This window comes from Bos mutus, chromosome 5, assembly GCF_027580195.1.
Source record: "Bos mutus isolate GX-2022 chromosome 5, NWIPB_WYAK_1.1, whole genome shotgun sequence".
NCBI lineage: Eukaryota > Metazoa > Chordata > Mammalia > Artiodactyla > Bovidae > Bos > Bos mutus.
The window spans coordinates 48460328-48484989 of record NC_091621.1 but is presented as its reverse complement, the minus strand read 5'-3'; the positions used below and the strand labels follow the sequence as shown (position 1 = coordinate 48484989).

The 24662-nt window shown below is 45.2% G+C and overlaps 1 protein-coding gene across 3 annotated transcripts in view; it reads left to right on the top strand.

Moving 5' to 3' along the window:
* Nucleotides 1–24662, top strand: part of PLXNC1 (plexin C1) — a 156128-nt gene that overhangs the window by 35174 nt on the left and 96292 nt on the right. For all 3 annotated transcript variants that reach the window (XM_070370909.1, XM_070370912.1, XM_070370910.1), the window contains exon 4: nt 3541–3641. In XM_070370909.1, coding sequence (XP_070227010.1) covers nt 3541–3641 — 101 coding nt within the window. The remainder of the gene's footprint in view (nt 1–3540; nt 3642–24662) is intronic.

Here is a 24662-nt window from a genome sequence, read left to right as displayed (position 1 = left end):
ACCGATGCTGTACTAGTTACTATTCCAAAGGGAGTCTCTCTAGATGCATAGAATTGTACACACAAACACACCAACCCCAAAATATAATAAACAGTGTTAACAAAAGCTGTCAATAATGTAGTGAGATAAAAATTACCCTTGTTTTGTATATGAAGAATCTAGGACTCAGGCTAAATATCTTTTCATGGATATATACATATAGGGCCTTGTCAGGGGTAGGACTTAAATTCTACCCTGATCTTGAAGCCTATGATTGTTGTTGTTCAGTCACTAAATCATGTCCAACTCTTTGCAGTCCCATGGACTGCAGCACGCCAGGCTTCCCTGTCCTTCCCTACCTCTCGGAGTTTGCTCAAACTCATGTCTGTTGAGTCAATGATGCCATTCAAACATCTCATCCTCTGTCACCCACTTCTCCTGCCCTCAATCTTTCCCAGCATCAGGGTCTTTTCCAGTGAGTCAGCTCTTCACATCAGGTGGCCAAAGTATTGGAGCTTTAGCTTCAGCATCCGTTCTTCCAGTGAATATTCGGGGTTGATTCCCTTTAGGATTGACTGGTTTGATCTTCTTGCAGTCCAAGGGACTCTCAAGAGTCTTCTCCAGCACCACAGTTTGAAAGCATCAATTCTTCAGTGCTCAGCCTTCTTTATGGTCCAACTCTCAAATCCATTCATGACTACTAGAAAAACCATAATTTTGACTGTACAGACCTTTGTCAGCAAAGTGATGTCTCTGCTTTTTAATACACTGTCAAAGCCTGTAATAAGTAGGATCAACCCCAAATTTGTGAAAACCAAACATTCTTTCATGGTTGTTTTGACTCATGACCATTTGAACATACAAAGTGCAAAGATAACTGAGACTTACATAATTACATGATGAATGTCACATGCTCTCAGCCCACCCCCATTTTTCATTCTTTTCTTCTCTATTATTCTAAGCAGAGCAGCAATGACATCAGTCTCCATGTACTGGCCAAGTCACAGAGATGATGTGCAAGCCATTTAGAGCTTCTGACTTTCCTAAAAAGGCATTATTGCCCTTTGCATGTTGAAAAGGCAGCTATTCAAAATGACCACGTTGAGATGGCCAGTGAATCTCATATACCTTTGTTCTTCACCATACAGAACCTTTGCAAACAGCTTGCTTCAACATTTAAACACTGTCTATTATATTTCTTCCCCCAGGGCTCCCATAGTTGAAAGATTTTTGTCTATTCAACAAACTGCATTTATTAAGTAACAATTCCCATTCTCAGGCTTTATTTATCAAGGGCATCTCAAAACAGCCACTCAGAGCGCTGACTGTGCTACCACAGGGAGCTGATAAAATTCCAGCTCAAAGCAAAGACACTTGTAGCCTTGCTTAGTCTGTGCATGTTTTTGTAATCAGCTTTTTGAAACATTACAAATAGCTCATAAATCCTTCCCCCAAATCCCAGACTGTAGGCCGAGAACCACAGTGAGAATCACCAGTAGTTGATAGATTCTCACTTTCTGAAGATGAAGAGTTCTAGTCTGGCCATTCAAAGCCTGAAGACCTGGGAAGAGTTTTCTACTGGGCATCAAAGCTGGCTATTCTTACTTTCTTCACTTAGATTCACTGCTGGAGTTCCTATTAGTAAGACTCTGGTTTTCTGGTTTAGCCAAGATAGGCCCTACAGAGGCAAAACCCAAGGAAGATCCTTCCTCAACTCTTGGGGAGATAGGAACAGACAAACTGAAATGCCCTGGTATATCCATAGAACACCTGGTCATTAAAAACAACCACATGGGGATAGCTACATTGTTGTGGAATAACTCCTATAATGTGTTAAGTTAGAGAAGCAGGTCCAATGTAGTAGTTATGGTGGCCTTTCTTTAACATGGACTTCCCTGGTGGCTCACACAGTAAAGAATCTGCCTACAATGCAGGAGACCCAGGTTTAGTTCCTGGGTTGGAAAGAATCCCCTGGAGAAGGAAACGGCTACCCGCTCCAGTATTCTTGCCTGGGAAATCTCATGGACACAAGGAGCCTGGCAGGCTGCAGTCCATGGGGTTGCAAAGAGTTGGACAGCACTGAGCGACTAACACTTTCACTTTTTTTTTCAGAGTAGTTCTCATAGAATGTTCTGGAGACTCATTTTGTACTAAATGTTCTGAGCAAAAGTAGTCCTGAGAGCAGATGTTACCTACTATATCCCTCCTAGAGTATCATAACCAGAGCATTCAAACGCTCTCAGAAGCCTTGTGCTAAGGAAACCGAGTTTGCTTTTTGCCTGTGAGGTTTCACATGTGTGTTGGACCGTGGAAACTTTTTCCAGTGTAGTAGCAAGAACCAAGATTTATTGAGTGTGTATTATGTGCTGGGCATTGTTGGTAATAACCCTGTGAAGTCAGCAGTGCCATCACCATGTCACAGGTGAGAAAACAAGGTCAGAGAGATTCCGTGACATTTGTGAAAACACCCCAGAATTACAAAGATGTCCTGTGAGCTACAAGGAAGTATCCACATTCTGATTAATTTCGGCTCAGGCTGGTGGCCTGCCCGCTGCATCTGTCAGCCACCCTGGGAACTGAGATGATGGGTGTGGTTATTCTCCACAAAGTCAACTTAAAATGGACTGTTCATTAGAATGGACTCAACTTAGAATGGACTCTGCTTTTCTCACAAACTTCTTCTAGAACTCTCTGTTGCTCTGTATGATTTAAGAAGTTACTTATGGTCTCCAGCAGGTACACCTTGCTGGCTCTGAGTTCTACAGGTTTCCTGACTATCTGCTGTGGGATTTTGCCTGCAAAAAACATGCTGTGTAAGGCTCAGGTCCTCCCTGCCTCCCCTGACCCTGCTTGGAGGCTTGGCCTACCTTTGGGGCCTGGGTTTGCCCATCAGCATCTCCCTCTCTGGGGGCTGCTATTACCTGACAACTGGAAGAGGCAGCTCCAGGGGCTGAGAATGATTGGAAAACTCCTCCTGTTTCTTTTATTTTCGCCTTCAGTGGAGGGAGTGTGAGCAGTGAGCTGGGAGCTGAGGTGATGGAACAACCCTGAGAAGGGTGTGGGAGGGTGGTCCTCATTTCCATGCCAAGGGTTAACCTCCTGCTGACACTTGGGGTCAGAGCCTGTTGCTTTCCCCTGATGCTCATTTTCAAGGTGCTGTTGACTCACTCTCTGAAAACCAGGTGACCTGATTCCATGATCTTGGAAATCACTATTAGCAGATCAGAAAGCTAACTATGTACCTGTTAGCGGAGGTTAATAGAGGTTCACCTGTGAGAACTCTTTAAAAATACAGATTCCTAGGCCCCTGCCCCAGTCCCGCTCAACTTGAGTCTCAGCGGCAGGGGGTCTGGGAATCTGCCCTTTCAAAAGCTCCCCCAGGAGATGCTGATAAACTGCTCCATAGCCTAGGACTTGAGAACCACTGCCCGATGTCATTACACAGACATTCAGCATTTGAGTTGATAAATGTCTCCTCGTGGCCCTTCATCAGATAAGGTGTTGGAGTTTTTCTGGTGTTGCTTATAATTCCATCTGAGCTGCCATCATCTTTATTTTTAGGTGAGGAGAATTCGTGTTGCGAACTGCGGTAAACATAAATCCTGTTGGGAGTGTTTAGCAGCAACAGACCCTCACTGCGGTTGGTGCCATTCGCTACAAAGGTATTTCCTGAGTTTTCTCACTGACTTGCAATTTTGAAACAGTGTGATGCGGCTGCACACTTGTTGCCCTACTTTAAGGATCCATTGCAATGACCTGGGGGAACTGATCTCGGCGCCCACTAAAATATCATTGTGTAATCCAAATGCATTCTTGGGGATGTTCCCAGCCATGACGGTGTTACTGAAATCATTTGACCTGGACGGCTGAGAGGGTCCCCAAGCTGGAAGGGTAGGGGGAGTTGGAGGTGGGGGAGAGGGGATAAGTTGGGGCTGTCAGTTTTTCTTTTACTTTCTGCAGAGTTCTCCAAGACTAGAGAGAGAGAGAGAGAGACAGAAGGTTCTCCCTCAGCGGAGATAAAAGAATAGGCATGTTTGAAATGTTTCAAATGAATCCTCATGATGTCACGCATTCAGTTGGCTCCGTGGAAGCCTGATTATTGATGATGTTGTCTCCTGATGCGCGGTACAGCTGTGCACAGGCCTGATGTGCAGTCGCAGTCTCCGGGCAGAATCTGCCCAGCTCGGTCTTGAATTACGATGTTCACGACCCATCTAGGCTCAGGGCGACTTGTAGCAGCTTCCTCGCCATGGCAGCTCCCAGTGTCGCTGGGACCGGCCTGGTTGGATTCACTGTTGCCATGACAACTCAGTACTCAGGCTCTGCTATAGAAGTGAGGAGAGGAGAGCCTGCTGCAGCTCAGGCAGAGGGAAAAAAAGCACATACACCGTAACAGTGTCTGTCAGTTTGGTGCTTTCAGTTTTTAAAGGTGAAAAAGGATAAGAAAGAGTAGAACAGGGGCAGAGAAGCTGAAGGCTAAACAAGGGGCAATTTGGGGAAAGAAAAGAAGGCTGAGAAAGAGAATTTGGGAAGCTTTTGCAGGGAAGAAGGCAAGAGGAATGAAGAAGTATGGGGAAATACAATATAAGCCAGAGGTTCAGTAAACAAAATAAAAATATGGGGATGGAATTAATTAAGAGTTCATGGAGGAAGTCTGAAGCTGAGATGCAGCAAGATGCATAATTGCCCTTGCCTTTCACTGAGCTTCCTTACCGGGCTGTTGCCGTCAGAATCACCGGCAGACAAAAGAAGCAGGGCCAGGAAGAGGCTCATGAATAATTGTAATTGGGTAGGAACGTTTTCTTCTTGTGGCTTGCCTAAGACTAGACTTGAAGAAAATTAACTGATCACAAACAGACCGGTATCGCTGCACACTCACTAAGAGGTTTTGCTGTAATCTTTCCAACCCTTTCCACTGATGTAGGTTCTCTGGGTTTGCAGAGCTCTCTGCACGAGTTAATTCAGTAACAGTGGTGGAGCTGGTGGTGATGGTCACAGTGGTGATGTGATTAAATAGCCACATGTAGCTAGTGGCCACTCTATGGGCAAGCACAGGTCTGGCATTCATAAGAGATGTCTGAATTAGAGATGTGAATTTGGGGGGTTAATAGTGTTCAGATGATACACGTCGTGAAGTTGTAAGACCAGTGAGGGAGGGGGCATAGGTTGAGGAGAGGAGTAGTTGAAGAACTGAGCTTTGAGTTCAGTGAGCATTGGTGCAGGGTTTAGGGGTCAGGGAGATGAAGAAGTAGAGCTGAGAGAACAGCCAGAAGCGAGAGGAAAAACCAAAGAAGGTGGCTTCTTGGAGGCCCAGGGAAGAAAGGAGGAGGGGAGTGGTCCATCGTGCCAGATTGTGCTGAGATGTCGAGCAAGAAAAGCGAATTGAACCACTGGACTTAGCAGGTGATTACTGCCAACTGTGACAAGGACAGGAAGTAGTGATAAAACTGTAAAGAGAAAATGAGAAGAGGATGGAGCGGAGACAGCTCTTTCGAAGAGCTTTACTGAGAAAGACAGCAGAAACATGGAGCAGACATTGCAGGAAAGTGTGAAGTCCAGAGAGCTGTTTTTTAAGACACATGAAATAACTGTGTTTTAGTGCGGCTGGGAAAGTTCTAGTAGTGTGGGAGAAACTGACAATACAGCAGAGAGAAGAGAATTGTGGGGTGTTGTCTTTCTGCAGCTGAAAGAAAATATGATCTTCTGTGCCAGTGGGGGGCCCAGCCCCAGCCAGGAGCATGGGACCCTTCATCCTTGGTCATGGGAGGGCAGGAGGAAAATATGGGCTCAGGAGCAGGTCAGTGGTGGAAGCGTATACAGTGTCTTTTCGTGTGACTTTGCATTATTTTCAGGAATGTATGATGAGTGAGAGCGAGGTGAGGGAGGAAGCCCTGGAGTTGGAAGGGAGAAGTGAGAGAAGGTACAGAAGAGAGAGGACGAGAGAACAGAGCTAGGAAATGAAGAGCAATTGCCAGACAGTGTCAGGGTGCACATGAGCTCCATGGTCTTGCTCTTGAAGTGAGAGCGGTACTCCTGGTTCTGCTTTCACAAGCCACGTTTGGCTCTGTAGGCATAGCGGTAGGATAGGGGAGAGTTAGATTTAGCCAGAGATGGGACTGGTGGCTCAGTGGTAAAGAATCTGCCTGAAATACAGGAGACACAGTTTCAGTTCCTGGGTGGGGAAGATCCCCTGGAGGAGGGCATGGCAAGCCACTCCGTACTCTTGCCTGGAGAATCCCCAGGGACAGAGGAGCCTGGCAGGCTACGATCTATGGGGTCACAGAGTTGGACACGACTGAAGCAGCTAAGCAGCAGCAGGGAGTTTTCAAGAGAGGAAAGTTGCGTCCAGGAGCTGAGGGTGCCTGATGATATGAGTTTGGATACTTACAATTGTGGACCCTGGGCTCCAAGCTGGAAGTGAGGAGGGAGGTGAGGATGGGCGTGAGGGATGGGAAAAGGTAGCCAGCTCTGTGCAGGGGAGACTGTTTTGGGGTTTGAGACTTGTGGGACCTGGGGACCTGGAGAAGAGGTAGTGGTCGGACTATGGGGAACTTGAAATTAAGGTCGCAGAGAGTGCAGAGTTATTGGTCCTGACAAGGTCTGGGGTGGGATTCTGTAACTGAAGTAGAATGGAGTACAAGATCATTGGCAGAGAGGGTTGGCAACTGAGGGGTCACAGTGCTCACTGGGCCAGTCATCAAGAAGGACTATGGAACAATTTTGGAGGGACTGAGGAGCAAGATATTCAAAAAAAGAAATGAATTGCCTGTAGGCTGCATAGTCTGTGGATGGTGGTGACAAGGTGGGGCTTGGGGGCCTCTGGGCAGATGGCCCAATGGCTTGAGCTTCAGAGCTGCGGTGTGGGGAGTAGGCTTGGAAAGAAAGGAAGAAGAATCATCCTAAAGAGGCAGCAAGACACAAGGAGGACCCTTATGATGAGGGAGAGGAAGCAGCCAGCCCTTGGTGGGCTGTAGGAATCGGTGTCCTCAGGGAGAGCCTGGTTTCAGAATGAACAAAAGAGTGAAGAGAATAGTTGGAGAAGTTGAAGACTCCAGGGTTTTATTGATGATGGGCTATGATAAAGGAGTTCTAGCCTTCTAGAAAAGGCTGCTCATAGCTTCCCCTGCTTCTGCTCTTGTTCCCTTACCCCTGCCCCAAGAGGAGTGGGCGTTTAAAAATCTCAACCAGATCATTTTATTCCCCAGCTTAAAAACCTCCACTGGCCTCCATTGTAGAATTCAGTCTGACTCCCTTACTCATGGGACCTGAATACAGAGCTTCTAAGAATCAGGTCCTTGGTTACTTGGCCCTTTCTTTCTAACTTAACAATATGCCAGGTTTGTTCCTCCCACAGGGACTTTTCAGCAGCTGTTTCCTCAATCTAGAAAATTCTTCCCCAAATCTTGCCACGGTTGGTTCTTTTCTTACTCGTCAGGTCCCAGCATGCACATCTCCCCCTCTACCAATGACCCAGTCTGAAGAAGCCTCACCTCACTCCCAGTGACGTCACTGTTTTGTTTTATTCTTGGCCCCATCACTACCTGGCTTCCCTGGTGGCTCAGTGATGAAGAATCTGTCATGAGACCTGGGTTCAATCCCAGAGTCAGGAAGATCCCCTGGAGAAGGAAATGGAAACCCACTCCAGTATTCTTGGCTGGAGAATCCCATGGACAGAAGAGCCTTCTGAGCTATAGTCCATGGGGTCACAAAGAGGTGGACATGACTGAGCAACTACCACACACATGTATCAATACCTGAATGACCTTCTTTCTCTGCCTCTTTATTATAATGTAAGTTGCTTGGGAGCCTTGTCTTGTTCATGACCATATCCCCAGAATCTAGAACAGTGCTTGGCACATGATAGGTGCTTTAAAAATGCATGTCAAATGAATGGAGATTGAGTGGTTGGAAACATCTACCAATGGCAGGCTGAGACATGTTAAGCATGATTAAAACATTCCAGGTTTGTGAACTGATGGCCCTTCCCAGCCATGTCAGATCACTTGGTTTCAAACTGGCTTGGTTCTGGCCTAAGATGAAATAAAACTAAGCCTCATATCTGTGACTCATGTTAAGCTCCCAGTACCATTCAAAATTAGGAATTCTAAAGGGGGATGTTTTCTTATAACTGTAGAGCATCCCACTGTGTTTATTTTAAATGTCACAGATTTATTTAGAAAAATAATTTGTTTTCTCTGTTGAGAAGGTTGAGTTTTATTACATACATGTCTAGAAAGTGGATGTGTTTGGGGGTGTGTGTGCAAGAAAATGATCTTAGCTTCCTTTGGATCAAGTGTGAAGAATGGGCATCCAGTAAAAGCTGATAAAAAGCAATTAGACAAACAATGAGCTCAAAAAAGTCTAGTATTTTATTGTTGGAACCTCAAATCCAACCTATGCTGAATTTTTCTGTGTGGGTGGAAAGTGAATTTTTGCAGGCTGAATATCTTAGGTTTGGAAGCAGCTTCTCAGTTTCTCCCATATTGCAAAGCATAGCACATGTGTTCAGTTATGGATTTCCACAAAACTGGCAATCCTGAACCAATGAACAGGTGAGGTTCCAAAAGTTCATTTGCAAATTTGTTTGGCACTCTGAATGCATTTTTCCCATACAAACAATGTCATAAATTAAGGGCTGATTCCCAAGTCAGCCCACAAAATTCAATTTATTTAATTTCAATAAATATTTATTGAATATCTACCAAGAACCCAATGTGGGAAGTGACATAACTAGGTGATATTGGGAGAAATCAGATGCCATTCTTGGCCTTAAAGAATTTACATGCCAGCTAAAGAGACAGACCCATCACTGGCCAGGATTCATTCATTCAGTCATACATCGCATCAACAGATTTCCTGAGCACCTACTGTGTGCTTGGGATACAGTTCTTTCTTGCCCACATGGAGCTTGCAGTCTAGTGAGGGATAAAAAAAAAAAAGCAAAAAGTGAAGTCGCTCAGTCGTGTCTGACTCTTTGTGACCCCATGGACTGTAGCCTGCCAGGCTCCTCCATCCATGGGATTTCCAGGCAAGAATACTGGAGTGGGTTGCCATTTCCTTCTTCAGGGGATCCTTCTGACCCAGGGATTGAACCCGGGTCTCTCGCACTGCAGGCAGACTCTTTACCATCTGAGCCACCAGGGAAGCCCAGTGAAGGATAGGGACAGTGTTATTAGTCAGGTCTGCTCCAGTAATACTGTGTTAACCAACAGATTCTCAGTGGCTTACAAGAACAAAAATTTGTTTTTCTTGCTCACGGTTCGGCTCCAGTGGAGGGTGGGGGTGGGAAGGGGACTCTTTGTCAAGTTGTAGGTGGAGAGTTTGGTTCAGATCTGCTTCATACGTCTCTCGTCCTGTATGTACTCTCCTCAAGGCAGACAGCAGAAGTGCAGGAACCCAAGCTGCACTCTGTGGTGCATTCAGAGCCTCCAGTCATGTCACGTTTGCTGATATTCCATTGGCAAGCAAGCCACATAGCCAAGCCAAACATCAGTGAGGTAGGGATACATACTGCACCTACTCTAGGTCCTTCTATTACAGGAGAGACTGCAGAAGTGGGAACAGTAATTCAGTCTACCCCAATACATCAAGGGGTTTCCAATCTATTAATCTTGATAGGTAAATAGAGAGTAATAATGTTTAGCACAGAGGAAGTGGAGGATTCCATGGAGGCACATTAAAAAAAAAATCTAAATAATAATAGCACATGTTGGCGAGGATGTGGAAAAAATGAAACCCTTGTGCACTGTTGGTGAGAATGTAAATTGGTGCAGCCACTGTAGAAAACATTGTAGAGGTCCCTCAAAAAATTGAAAATAGAACCATCACATGATCCAGCAATGCCACACCTAGGTATTTTTCTGAAGAAAATGAACACTAATTCAAAAAGATAAGTGCATTCTTATGTTCATTGCCGTGTTATTCACAATAGACGAGATGTGGAAGCCACCTAAGTATCCTTCGATAGATGAGTGGATAAAGAAGATGTGGTATGTGTACACAATGGACTCCTCCTCAGACATTTAAAAAATGAAATCTTGCCGTTCACAGCAACATGGATGGACCTAGAGGATATTAAGCTAAGTGAAATAAGTCAGGCAGAGAAAGACAGATATTGGATGGATTTCACTTGTATGTGGAATCTAAAAAAACATAAACAAAAATAGCAATGGAAACAGAGTCGTAGGTACAAACAGGTGGTTGCCGGAGAGGAGGGAGATGGGGAGATAGGTGAAATAGGTGAGGGGGATTAAGAGGAACAGACTTCCAGTGCAAAATAAATGAGTCATGGAGTGAAATGTACAGCTGGAGAATATATGGTAATAATTAATAATAATTAGTAGTAGTAATTATAAAATGGAATAATGATTAATGATAATAATATGCTGATAACTTTGTATGGTGACAGATGGTACCTCGACTTGTCATGGTGACTGTTTTGTAATGTATAGAAATATCAAATCACTATATTGTGCACCTGGATCTAACAGTTTTATAGGTCTATAATACTTCAATTAAAAAGACAACCACAGGTTCAGTGAAAATGAATCAATCAAAGAAAACAAACCTAAACTTAAGGTCACAGAAGGCTTCCTGGAGGAAGGGATGTCTAAGCTGAGCCTGAAGTGTGAGCGTCAGAGAGCATCCGGGTAAAGAGAGAGGAGGTGGAGGAAACTGAGGGAACAGGCCATGCCAAGGTCGGGAGCTGGAGGAGCGCTTGGCCTGACGGGCAGTATGGAGCAAGGGTATGGTCTGAGGAGCGTAGTTAACGAGGATAGATGGGGTGGGGGAGAATGAGTCTTATAGCCCATGTTAAAGATCTGAATTTTCCTGGAAAGGCTTTGGGAAGCCATTCCAGGGTTTCAATCAGAAGGCAGACTGGATCACTTGTGTCGGGTAGAACAAGCATTCTGGGACAAGACAGACTAGAGAAGACACCGCTGGAAACCCGCAGATCACTGAGAAAGTGGTTGTAAACCAGCAAGAGATTGGAGACTGAATTAGAGAGATGATTGTGGGGATGGAGAGAAGCAGGTGGATTTAAGAGCTGGCTGGAAGATAGAATTGACAGGACTTAGTGATTAATTGGATTCCTCCCTTGAGTCTGACACACTAAAAATAGGGCCATAAAATGAAAAATAAAATATCAAGGTGGCCACTGTTTTTCTGGAAGATGTATTCTTTCTCTTTTGATCTAAGTCCTCACAAAGAAAGTAATGATACCCAAGCCTACACTGGATGCCTACTGTGTCTCAGGCCTTGTACTTGGCTCTGGGTGGGAACCCAAAGAATGGGTACCTAAGTTAGATGGAGAAGGACTTCTGAGAGAGGTGGAACTGGGTCTCAGGTCCTGGGACTTTGCTGTTGAAATGATAGGGGAAAGAGTGCAAGTATCTGGCTTGGGTACCAGAGGGACCAAGGTATTACTGACTGAGCAGGAGTTTAGAAAGACTAGCCAGTTTGGGATGCCCAGCAATGCAGGGGATGACTACCACACTGGAAGGAGGAGTCCAGCAGAGAAAGAAGAGCGCAGACCTGGAGTCAGTGTGTTCAGGATTGAATCCAGGCCCCTGTGTGACCTGCAGGTTTCTTATCATCTCTGTGCCAAATCTCCTCTTCTATAAAGCAGGGCTTCCCTGGTAGCTCAGCTGGTAAAGAATCCTCCTGCAATGCAGGAGACCCTGGTTGGATTCCTGGGCCAGGAAGATCCCCCGGAGAAGGGATAGGCTACCCACTCCAGTATCCTTGGGCTTCCCTGGTGGCTCAGCTGGTGAAGAATCCGCCTGCAATGCAAGAGTTCTGGGTTTGATCCATGGGTTGGGAAGATCCCCTGGAGAAGGGAATGGCTACCCTGTACCCAGTATTCCTGCCTGGAGAATTCCATGGACTCTGCAGTCCATGGCGTTGCAAAGAGTGGGGCATGACTGAGTGACTTTCACTTTCATAAAGCAGAGTAGTAACAGTACCTCTCTTGGAGGCTTGCTGAGAGAATTAGATGATGTGCATAAAGTCCTAGGCACAGTTCCTCTTTGTGGTAAGCACTGTAGTGATGTTAGCTGTTATGATGGCAAAACCCCAGAGGAAGGAGCAGTTGGTTGTAACCAAGGTTGGGAAAGGCTTCAGAGAAGAGGTCACGTTAAGATTGGGTCTTGGGGGAGAGGAGAATATTGGGTCTTGAAGCCTGAGGAGAATTTCACCATGGGTGTGGAGTGAGGGATAATTCACGCAGCAGAACCATCACAATAAGGGTGTGATCTTTTCATTTTATTTTCCTTTTTGGCCGCACAGCCTGTGGGATCTTAGTTCCCCAACCAGGGCTCAAACCCATGGCCCCTGCAGTGGCAGCACAACTGGGCCACAGGGGCAGTCCTGCCAATAGGAGATCTTTTGAGGGAAAGGGCCAACTGGATCATCTCACCCCAGCACTTCTCTGGAAGGAGGAAGTAGATGGGGAGGGGCCGGGAAGGAAAGGTTTCTGAATTTGGACTTTATTAGTTGGTTCTGGAAACTTAGAGAAGAGTTTTCAGCAGAGGACCGAAACAATCATATCTGTGTTTTTAAAAGACTATCCTGATGGCATAGAAAAAGATGAAGTGCATTAAGCCAAGCATTAACCGTGCCACGCTTGCCACTCCTCCCATGGGGTCGCTGCCTTCCAGTATGTTTTATGAAGAGTGAGTTTACCTCCTGTCTCTTCCTGAGTCATCTACTTAGCAGCCCTTTCTCCAAACTTCATGTAGTACCCCACCACCTCTCCCAACACCATCACGGGCTCCACATGGGGTCCCAGTCACGTGACGGAACCAAGCCTGGGTCCTCTTCAGAAAACGTACATGTCAGAAAAGCCACACTCATCTTTATTGTCCTGTCCTGTCCCCACCCCTCCAGAGCATGTGTGCAGGGTGGGGACAAAGCGCTCAGGCATGATGATTTTAAAGTATCTGTAGACTCCCCTCACTTATTTGTATGAGGGCAACACTTACTCGTATCCTTCTACACATTTCTTCCACGGTGGCAGTTGGAAGACTTCCAAGCAGCCCCTGGTGGCAGTTTTTAGGTTTTCATCTGCTGGTTGGCTGATACATGACACTGTGAAAGAGGTCATTTCTCAACTTGGCGTAACAACAGACTTTCTGAAAGGGTTGGGGTAACAGAAGGTGATTTGAATGCTGGTAAGAAAAACTAAAATCAGCCTGCTAAACATATTCATCCTCAACACCCCAGAGTAATAAGCAAAAAGAATTCAGTGATTTGCTTATGGACGCACTCAGTTCCCTACATTGCTCTGCTGTCTTGAGGCTTTTCTTCCCTCCCTCTCCCAAGAGACACTGCTTTCTCAAGTCTCCCCTAAGCATCACTCGTAAGGCCTAGGAGCTGCTCTTGCCTGAAAATTCGACCAAGGTGACCCACGGTGCATAGTAACCATAGCCACATTCCTCTGAAGTTTGAGTTACTCTGGTTTGGTCTACCATTGTTAAAGGCAGCCACTCTGCAGCAGAGAAGGCCACTGGGGGCTTTTCAGTGGAGGAATCCATGCCCACTTCTCCTTCAGAATGCAATTACAGTGCCCCTTCCCTAGGAAGCCTGCCTTGAGCCCAGGCCCAGCCAGGAGACAGGGTCCCCAGGCATGGGGGAGAATCTGCTTACCACACGTCAGATGCTATGCCCTGAATGTCCCCTGCATGTTCCATTTAGTCCTCCTGGTACCCTGTGAAGTAAGCACTTATTACAGTACCCACTTTTAAGATGAGAAAACAGCCTTAGGTTTCTGTATTCATTTCCTACTTCTGCTGTAGCAAATAACTACAACCTTGCTGGCATAAACAACATACACTTATTATCTTACAGATCTGGAGGTTGGAAGTCTGTAGAGGGTTTCACTGGGTTAAAACCAGAGTGTAGAAAGGACTGTGTTCCTTTGGAGCCCATAGGAAGAATCCATTTCCTATCTTTTCAAGTGTCTGGAGGCACCTACATTCCTTGGCTTGTGACCTCTTATTGAATCTTCAAAGTCAGCTGTGTAGCCTCTTCAGACCTTTCTGGCTCTGAATTCTATTTCCATTATCACATCTCCCTCTTTGACTCTGACCCTCCCACTTCCTCTTACAAGGACCCTTGAGATTACTTTAAGCTCATTCAGATAATCTTAAAAAAGATTCTTAATCACATCTTTGAAGTCCTTCTTGCCAAGTAAGGCAACACATTCACAACTTCAGGAGATTAAGACATAGATATCTTAGGGGTCATTGGTCTGCTTACTGTAGCTTGTATAAGCAGTGGAAACAGGATTAAAGTCTTAGATCTAGGCTCTAACTCCCAAGCCAGTACCTTTACCTACCACCACAGTGAAAGGGAGGAGAAACCTAGAGACATTATCCCTCATGGTGGTGGTGGGGAGAAGGGAGAACCTGCTCCAGATGGACCCACCATGGAAGACTCAGGGTCAACCTGAGTTATGGAAACCCTTCTACAGCTTGAGAGTTTAAGCATCACAGATTTGGGTTTTTTGTTTGTTTTTTTTTTTGGCGGTGCTGGGTCCTCATTGCTGTTCATGGACATTGTCCAGTTGCAGTGAGTGGGGATTACTCTCTAGTTTGGTACAGGGCCTTCCCGTTGCAATGGCTTCTCTTGTTGTGGAGCACAGGCTGTCGAGCACAGGCTCAGTAGTTTGGGCTCCTGGGCTTAGTTGCTCCACAGCATGTGGGATCTTCCCGGACCAGGAATCAAACCCACGTCCCCTGCATTGGCGGGTAGATTCTGCAAACTCTCAACCCCTGGACTTCCTGGGAAGTCCCACTTAACAGATCTTTCTGGAGCACCTAGTGTGTGTCAGACACTGTTCTAAGCATCGAGCTTCTCTAGCAATGAACAGCTCAGTGCTATGTCTTTGCCCCGTGCAGGTCCTTCTAGAAATGTATCAGTTTCCTAAAGCTGTTATAACCAGTGGCACACACTCAGTGGCTTCAAACAGTGAAGATATATTCTCTCACAGTTCTGGAGGCTAGAAATCCAAAATCATGGTATCAGCAGGGCTGTGATCTCTCTGAAACCTCAAGGGGAGAACCCTTCCTCTCCTTTTCAAGCTTCTGGTGGCTTCCAGCGTGTCTTGGCTCATGGCAGCTTATCTCTAACCTCTATCCATCTTTATGTAGCCTTTTTTCCCTGTCCAAATTGCCTTCTCCTTTCTCTTGTCAAGGCACTAGTCATTGAACACCCTAAATCCAGAATGATTTCATCTTGAGACCCTTAACTAATGACATCTGCAGAGGCGCTATTTCCAAATCAGGTCACATTCTGAGGTTCTGAGTGGACACGAATTAGGGGTGGAACATTACTGACCCAACTACGTGAGGGAAGAGTGAAAATAAATAAGAACGTGGCGTGTCAGATGTGATCACCCTTAGGAAGAAAAATAAAGCTGACGAGGGGGTAGGGCTTGCCAGCTGGAGGCAGGAGAGGTTAGTTTCAACCACAGGGTCCTGGGAAGCCTCACAGAGAAGAGGGCGGCTGAGCCAAGACCCAAAGGAGCGCACTGCACTTTGGGATGTCCCCTTTGGAGGCTGTGGCCAGGAAGTCAATTCATGACAGAAGATGGCTCCCAGTTCTGCATCCGTCCCCTCTTTCCTTCCAACCCAGGATGTGTCCTCATGCTGAATTCTGTGCAGTGACACTCCTTTATGGTCCAGTGAGGCTCTAATGGCAGCGATCATGAGAATAATGGGATTTGGGGGCAGCCCCTCCTCCTCGTGTGAGGACCCCATTGTGCCGACTAATTGTGTAGAAGCAAGTAGGACAACTGTCTGTGGGGTGGAAGCAGTGGGGAGCAGAGAGGAATATGTTATTCGGGCCTCAGGGCATCACTGAATTACCCTGGCAGAAGCCGAACCCATGCATCTGGGTTACCAAGGAGGCTGAAAGGGATGTGGGGGCCTTCTCACGCTGGAGGGGGGTCTTGGGTGGACCCGAGTCCCCTGGCTTCTTCATCATCTTTGTCAGCTGTTAGAAGAGCTGTGAATATTTCAAAGCAGAAGGTGGAGAGGGGATGAAACCATGAAGGTGCCCAGCTCTTGGCACCCAGGCAGCTGACAGTGGCTGGCACTGAGGGAATGCTTAACCATACCCAGAAGCCAGTTTTGTTTGGTCCAACTTCAGTCTCCAAACTACTTATCCTCACATCTTTTTAATTGACGCTGTGTAGCTCGAGCAGGTACCATTAGGATCACCCCTTTTAGTAAATATATGTTTTAATGGAATAGATTTTTTTTTTTTTGAAATGACCTTAGCAGGCACTTTCATAAGAATGTATCGATTGGCTTTTAAAAATTCCTCAGATGTTTTCACTTGTCTTGGTGACCTGGTAATTTTCCTGTTCCCAACAACAACTCCACATTGAAACCAATGTTCCTGTCTTCATTGGAAGCCTTCCTGCCAGGCTTTGGTGTTTTTGCTCTCAGGTACCAGTGAGGTTTTGTAGCATTGGGCCCTTGTATCCCACTTAGGGACAGTGGACCATTTCTGAAGCACCCCGTGTGGGACTCGAGTTACTCTTAGGAAGATGGAGTTTTATTGCTGCCAGCTTTTTACTGATGGGGGAAACTGAGGTCCTGAGAAGCTGAAGAGTGTGCTTCCCATTACAGAACAAATGCGTGGGAGAGCAGCTTGGAACCCAGATCGTCCTGACTTGAAAGGCATCATTTCCCATCTTTGTTTCCAGGCTACCTATTCTTTACGAACGCCTGCCTTAAATTCTTTAGTTCAGGGTATGCCTTTGGAAATTAAAACACCAACTCTTAGTGCACTCATCACCCACCAAAGAACCACATGGGGTGAAGGCCACAAATCCCTTTTTTGTGAGAGTGTTTCACATGTGCTGAATAGCTCCAAGTGTCAAGACAAAGGCTGGTTTTCCACCATGCCAGTGAACTGGCCAGCCCAGTGAACAAAAATCAGTGAAACAACTTCTGCTGGTATCGTGGAGACATAGCCAAGAATTTAGTCACTTGAACATTTAATTCTTAATCCAGTTCAGTGAACGTGTGTTGAATGCCAGCCATGGGCCAGGTCCGGTAGTAGGCCCTAGGGAGACAAAAATGAATAAGGCTCTGCCCAGTGGAAGCTCACAGGTTAGCCTGGGAAGCAGGCATCAGCCAATATGCCATGAAAAAATGCCCTGTTATTCAAGGCGTGGGGAGACCCCAGAGAACCCTCGGGGGGAGGAGGAGGAGGGTTATGATTAAGAACCTTCCAAGAAGCCATGAGCTGAGTCTGCCTCCTTACGTGGAAAGGGCAGGCTGATCGTTGATCTGATGTGTGTGAGCAATGCAAAGGGCAGACCAGTTACTCCTGTTGCCCAGATGCCTGTCACATCAGTATTATTTTGTATGTGTTTGGCTTATGTCGTTCAGACTTTTTACCTAAGTTCTGTTTCATTTGCCTATGTAATAAATATAGTAACAGCTACTAATATTTACTGAGGCATTATTGGAAGCCTCAGTTAAATAGATGGATGTTTCTGAAATAACTCTTTGATCTATGTTTTCGTAGGTGTATGTTAAGTAGATGTACATTTTGGTAACAATTCCATGAAATTGAAATGATTATTATCTGCGTTTTTGCAGCTGGGAAGCCTGAAACACAGAGAAGGTGTGATTTGCCCAATGTCACCCGCTTATAATTGGCAGCTCCACCCACCACTTCTTCACTAGGTTCTAGCCTGGTCTGGTCTTTAATCAGTTCCTTGCAGAGACCAGACTTTAAGTGAGCTCAGGCTCTTGGCACTTGCTGTTCCTTCTGCCTAGGATGCTGTTCCTACTGCTCTTGATGTGGCTAGGTTGTCTTCATCCTTGAAATCTGAGCTGAAGTGCCATCTTTCTTTTTAATTTAAGGTTTTGGCCATGCTGCATATCTTGCAGGATCTCAGTTCCCCAACCAGGAATTGAACCCGGGTCATGGCAATGAAAGGCTGGAATCCTAACCACTAGGCTACCAAGGAACTCGAAATGCCATCTTTCTTGGCTAGCTTACCCAAAGTAGTTCCTCGCTGCTATATTTTTTTTACTTTCTTCTGAAAACTAGCCTTGATTTGAAACTATTTAAATTATTGACTGCTTCTTTGGTTTTGGTCCATGTGCCTCACCAGAATATAAGCTCATTAAGAGGGGAGCTTTAACTGGCTTAAACATCCATCCATCCCCAGTGCTCGGTGTTTGGTATCTGGGGGACACTCAGACAATACTTAGAAGGAATCCTCGATGTGGCCTTAGGCCCTAGGGGTGCCAAGGTGAATACGGCAGGCTCTTCCCTTAGGGATCTTACAGTGTGGTCCGAGAGACAGGCAGTCAGCAACCAGCACATTGTGCTGTATGTATCAGAAGCATGTGTAAGGTGCCCATACGGACACAGCGGAGGGCATGACTGCTTTGCCTGGAGGCTGGGCAGACAGGGAGGAGGCGATTCTGAACTTGGAGCACCATTTCACCAATACTGCAGGCCCTCGGACATTCTGCACATGCTGAGAAGAGCCGGGCAGGTTTCCCTGCATGTATTTATTAAGTAATTGCTCTTTGCGAGGTGCCATGTACTAAGTATTAGTGATGGATGTCTTTAGGAGCTTGTAAGTTAAATAGACTTATCAACCCACGATTGTCAAGGGATGAGTTTGGGAAAGAAGGAAGAGGCTCAATCATAGTATTGGGTACCACGAGTGTGGAAACGTGTGTTCTAGGCTCCAAGTCATGAAAGGGATGTAGGTAGAGGAGTTTGGTGTAGGTGGAAGGGTGCCGTTGAAGATTTTTTAGTAGGAAGAGGTGTAATCGGTTCTGGGCTTGAGAATACCTTGGCATTGGTGTGGAGAGCTGACTAGAGGCAGGTAGGAGGGAGGCCAGTCAGAAGCCTGCTGCAGGAGCCCAGGTGACAGGTGAGGGCAGATTGTGGGAGACGGCATAGAGCAATGCTTGGAACGAATAGGTCATGATCAGCCGAGTATGAGAGATGAGAAAAAAGAGCCCCAAAAAAGCCTAAAGTTTTCCAATTTGATCTTCCATTTGGATTATTGCTCATTAACCAAGATTTAAGTGCTTCCCAGTGCGCGTGACTATGGCACCCCACTCCAGTACTCTTGCTTGGAAAATCCCATGGATGGAGGAGCCTGGTAGGCTGCAGTCCATGGGGTCGCTAAGAGTCAGACACGACTGAGCGACTTCCCTTTCACTTTTCACTCTCATGCATTGGAGAAGGAAATGGCAACCCACTCCAGTGTTCTTGCCTGGAGAATCCCAGGGACAGGGGAGCCTGGTGGGCTGCCGTCTCTGGGGTCGCACAGAGTCGGACACGACTGAAGCGACTTAGCAGTAGCAGCAGCAGCAGTATGCGTGGCTAGGACTTCTAATCCTTCAGTAAAAACGTTAGAAGATGTGCATTATCCATTCCTATCTTTTAAGTTACAAAGTACACTGGAATATTGAAGGCTCTGAGAATTCCTGCAGTAGAGAAGATCATTTAATTTTATTTAATTAGTGTTTCCCAAATTTCTTAAGCCTCATTTAATACTAACACCTAAAACAGCTTGAAGAACACATTTGGAGAATTGCTGAGAAATGGAATAAAACCTGTATTTTTCTCATAGGGCTCAGGCTCTGGGAGGATGTAGTTATTTTTATTTTGGCCTTTATGATGTTATTATCCTGGAAACCTTTGAAAATTTTGAGCTGTTTGGCACAGTCCTAAGAGTATGAACACCACTGCCAGACTGCTGAGGTTCATACCATGCCGTCTAATCTCTGCGCCTCAGTTTCCTCATCATTGAAATGGAGCTGATAACAATAGTACCTGAGGTAGCTATAGGATCAACAAGTCCCAGAAAGTCCTAGAAACAGCACCCGGCCCCTGGAAAGGGCTCCATAAACGAGGGCCCTGGTGAGGGGCAGTAGGGGGTAGGAGATGAGACATGGACTTGGAAGCAGCACTATCTGATTTGGTATCTCAACCCCTCTGCTTCCTAACTCTGTGACCGCGGGAAACAATATGGAGCCTTCTGCCTCCAGTTTTCCCCAGCTGTAAAAAGCAAGGGAATTTGTCGTACCTACTTCATAGTTTTGTGAAGAATAATGAATCAAATCATATGAAAGAACATCTCCTGGCATGTTAGATGTTTTCACTTAAAAAAAAAATCTTCTAAATTGTTTCTGTTATTAGCATCATTTTCTTATGTAGGTTGGCTTTTCATCACTGGAGCTGAAATGCAGTTTTTCAGCTTTCCTGGCAAGTTATTTTGGTCTTGTATTTTGGCATCCCTCTTGGCTGACTCTGGAGGCCTAGAATTCAGAGTTGAGTTTGTCACAGTGACTTCTCGTTCTCTTCTCTTCAGTTGAGATTGGTTTTTCCATCTTGTGGACTAACAACATTAATGAAAGTCCCTCGATTCTCGGGACCACCTGGTCCCTCCTCTGGGCTCCGTGCCCTTCTGAAAAAATGCAGACATCTGTTTCAAATCACTTAGCAGAAGACCTTGGGATGCTCTTGTAGCAAAATCTTCCCCCAGCCACAGACACAGTCTCCTGTTCTGAGAGAGAGGCTGGATCTTTCCTTGTTAAAAGTTTTCTGATATTGTATCAGTAGAGAATCTTTGGAACAGATCACACCAACCTCCCATTCAAGCCAATTACCTGATATTTAGTTGTCAGTTTACTTCAGGGACTGTCTGCTCTTAGTGAACAATTAGATTAGAGGATGCTGATGAAATTCGAGTGGCAGGAAGTAGAAGTTACATTTCTGAGTTCAGAGTTTCTATTTCAAGGTTGAGTAAGTAGTAAATTCTTAGGGAGAGATTCTAGCCTAATAGAGTCAGATTTTCAAGGTCCCCCAGCCCGTCCCCTGGGCATTTCACCTGCCTGTATGCCTGGAAACTTCAGCTCATTTCTAGAGGTGGGTCTCCCAGTTCTTTATGTCGGCATGAAAACAATTAATAATTTAAGTCATCCCCATTAAAAAATAGAAATACTGTATAAATGCAATACTGTAATAATAAATTTAAAAGTCGATCCAGCTGGGCACTGTTCCCAGACTACCAGCCAAGCAGAAACACAAGTAAAGAAGAAAAACTGCTATATAATGCAAATGGATTCAATCTCATTGTTTTCTGCTACTCTTATATTGCAAATATATAGAATTGAAGTTACATTGCAAATAAATAGGTTTTGTGGGTTAAAACCTGGAGACTTAATCACTGTTTATAACATTATTTCTCTGGGGAGAAACGTGTATTCTGTATTACAGAGGGTTTGCAAGCCAATTTTTGGAATACAATAGACTTCTGAGTTGGGGGGCTCCCTGGAACCTTAACCTCTAATTAGGTGTTTTGTATTCAGGGCTAGTGATAGGTGAACATTCAGGGCCTCTCAGAACCCTGCCCTGTGTTTCCCTCCCAAATCCATGCTCCCCTCTTCATTCCGGAGGCTCTGTCTCACCTCCATTCTATGCTCCTGGGGTCTTTATCTCTGTCGCCTTGTCCTGGCCCAGCCCCACCCTCCAGCCACTAATGGGGCCCAAGGAAGCCAGGAGGAACTCTAAATGTCATTATTTTTGTGTAGCTTATTAAATGGCAGTTTGGATCCTGGTGGGCTACAGTCCATGAGATTGCAAAGAGTCAGACATGACTGACATGTTGTAACACATAGGGCTTACAGATGACCATGCAGCTGAGTGGCCAAGTGTGTGGCTCTGAAAGCAGACTTCAGACACTTGAAGCTGGGAAAGCTTGGCACATTGTAAACACCTCTCTGAGCCTCCATTTCATCCCTATAGAGCAACGTGGTTTTGAGGACTAATGTTTATGCATGCTCAGTCTTGTCTGACTCTTTGTGACCCCTGGCTCCTCCTGTAGCCCTCCAGGCTCCTCTGTCCATGGAAATGTCTAGGCAAGAATACTGGAGCTGGGTGCCATTCCTCCTCCAGGGGATCCCCCAACCCAGAGATTGAACCCGCATCTTCTGTGTCTTCTGCATTGGCAGGTGGATTCTTTCCCACTGAGCCACCTGGGAAGCCTGTGAGGACTAACGGGGGAGGAGTGGCCATCAACTCCACGCGGCAGTTCCCCCATGTAGATACCTGGTGGGGTGGTGACTGAGGGACATCAGGGTTTGTTTGGAAAGATGTCCACAAACTCAGGAAGCAAACACACTGTCAGCAGATGCTTTCTGAATTTGAAACAGCAAACTTAGACAAGTGTCTGGAATCTCCCTGTTCATGAGTTTTGAACAAACTAAGAGTTAAGGGCAAGGGAGGAGTGGTCCACATATGTATATAGATGAGTAACTAACTCTTATTATTTTGAACAGATTACCCTCTATAGTAGATACTATGAACAAGCCTTCTTAAGTAGTTTAATTCACTAAATTGAATTCATGGTCCTTTCACCTAGCAAAAGTTTTTTTTTTTTTTTAATTAACTTTTGGTTTATGGGTTTTTTTTTTTTCCTTCAGGCAGTTTTTTTTTTTTTTTCATTAATGCCGATTCTATTAATTTGCGAGTAGGCAAGTGTCTGCATGTTGGCCTTATTTTGTAGGCATGAAATCTAGCTGGACGTAAGGGCCAGAAAAATATTAATTGGGAGTCCTAGGACTTTGGGAAAGACCCTTGGAGAGCGCGGCAACAGCATAAGATAAGAAAAGCAAATACATGTCTGCCTTTTTTTTTTCCCCAGAATATGCTCATTTGAATTTGAATCCCATTTTCTTCCTATCTTTCCTCCTATCTGAAGAAATTATCATGAAGTCAGTTAAGAAATCAGCCTATCTGAGGTTGCTTCACTGAGAATCAGCCTTGCCGAGACCTGAGTCTGAAAATGAGATTTTAATTTTATTTGGGCAAAGGCTTAAGTGTCTATGCACTTGACCATTGCTTTTGTGGATGTGTAGGAACAAGAGTGATGGCTTTCAAAAGGGACCATTTTGGTTTTGTTTACTAAAACGTGGGAGCTCTGAGGTCTGTTCCCCCTCCTGGAGAAAGTTTGTGTGGGTAACGTGGTGTCATGAAGATTTTATCATCTGCAATATTGAAGAATAAGATATGATTGTTGGTTGACCATCTGGTTATACGTTCTTGGAGTTACGGTTTGCTTTTTAATTTTTATTTTTCAGCTGGCGAGAAAGAAGGCATGAGATCTCAAAGGTGTTTTATAAACCAGGAATTTATATTTAGTTGCTTAACATGGTTCAATTTTGTTTTTGTCTTATACAAAATAGGAAGTGAAAGGTCTATTACATATATACGTACATATATATACGCTTCAGTGTTAAGTCGCTTCAGTCCTGTCTGACTCTTTGCAACAACATGGACTGTAGCCTGCCAGGCTCCTCTGTCCTTGGGATTCTCCAGGCAAGAAGACCGAAGAGGGTTGCCATGCCCTCCTCCGGGGGATTTTCCTGACCCAGGGATCAAACACGTGTCTCTTATGTCTCCTGCGTTGGCAGGCAGATTCTTTACCACTAGCACCACTTGGGAAGCATATATATATATGTATATATATAAACATATGTTTTTGTTTTTTTTTTCCCCAAAAGATAAACTGAAAACCTTGAAAACCTCAGTTTCTAATCTGTCCCCGCTCTGGCCCCCGATTCAAACTTTTAGCTTATATTAAAAGTAGTCTCTTCGCTATGAATACAAGTCAGACATAAACTCTAAGGAAACTCTAGAAAGAAAACTCACCTACAGAAAGGACCTACAGAGATTTCATATTTCATTCATTCATTCAAAAATGTTGGTTGAAACCCTAGTATTTGCATATCATGCTGTCAGACACAGAAAGATCTGCAGAAGAAATATTAAAGACATTCTTCCTTCTTTTGAGGAGCTTACAGCTTACTGGGGGGCATGACGTAGCCACGTAAAACAGTTAAGTTGTAATTCAAGGCAGCATATGATTAAATACCAAAATCTGTGCTTCCAACAAGAAATGCCATAGGAGTTCAGAAAAGGGAGTGATAATTCAGTGGCGCTACTGTTTTCTGCCTACAAATTGGCAAATAGTAGCACTGTTTGTATGAAACATTTTACGCTTGTGTTTTTGGCAGCCTTAGGCCTTGACTCCCAGGCAGTATTAAAAGCCTACAAAAACATTTGTACTCCCCTCTCTTTAGAACTGGCTTTTTTTTTTTTTTTTTTTGGCCTCCTTTTAGACAGAGGAAGTGTCTTATACAAGCTGGAATGCCCCTGCGAGAGAGGCAGGTCGTTTTTGACAGTCATCATCGCTTTCTAATACAAAACAGGGAACCAGCCTTGTCCTTCTGTCTGTTTCAATCCGGCAGTATGTGTCCCTCCGTTGAAAACTCTCCCTGACATTGAGAGGAGGTTTAATTTGAACTTAATGTCCGTGACGGACGAGCTAGCCATCAAGGGTCAGATAAATTTATGACTGTGGAGAACTGCTGATGAAAATCCCCGTGGCCCTGATGTTGGAGAAGGAGCCGACACAGGTGGAGGAGAGCTTGGACACAGATGTGCTGCCTGGAAGCAGGGTTCCCCGAGATGGGAGAATATGATGACACGCTGAAAGATTGCACTTGGGGGTGATGTCTAATGAAACTCACTGGCTTCCTGTTCTATTTCTGTCATATTCAAATTAGCGCAGCGCTCAAAGATGAAGCCGTGAGGCCTAAATTTATTCTTAAGAATTTAAAAAAAAA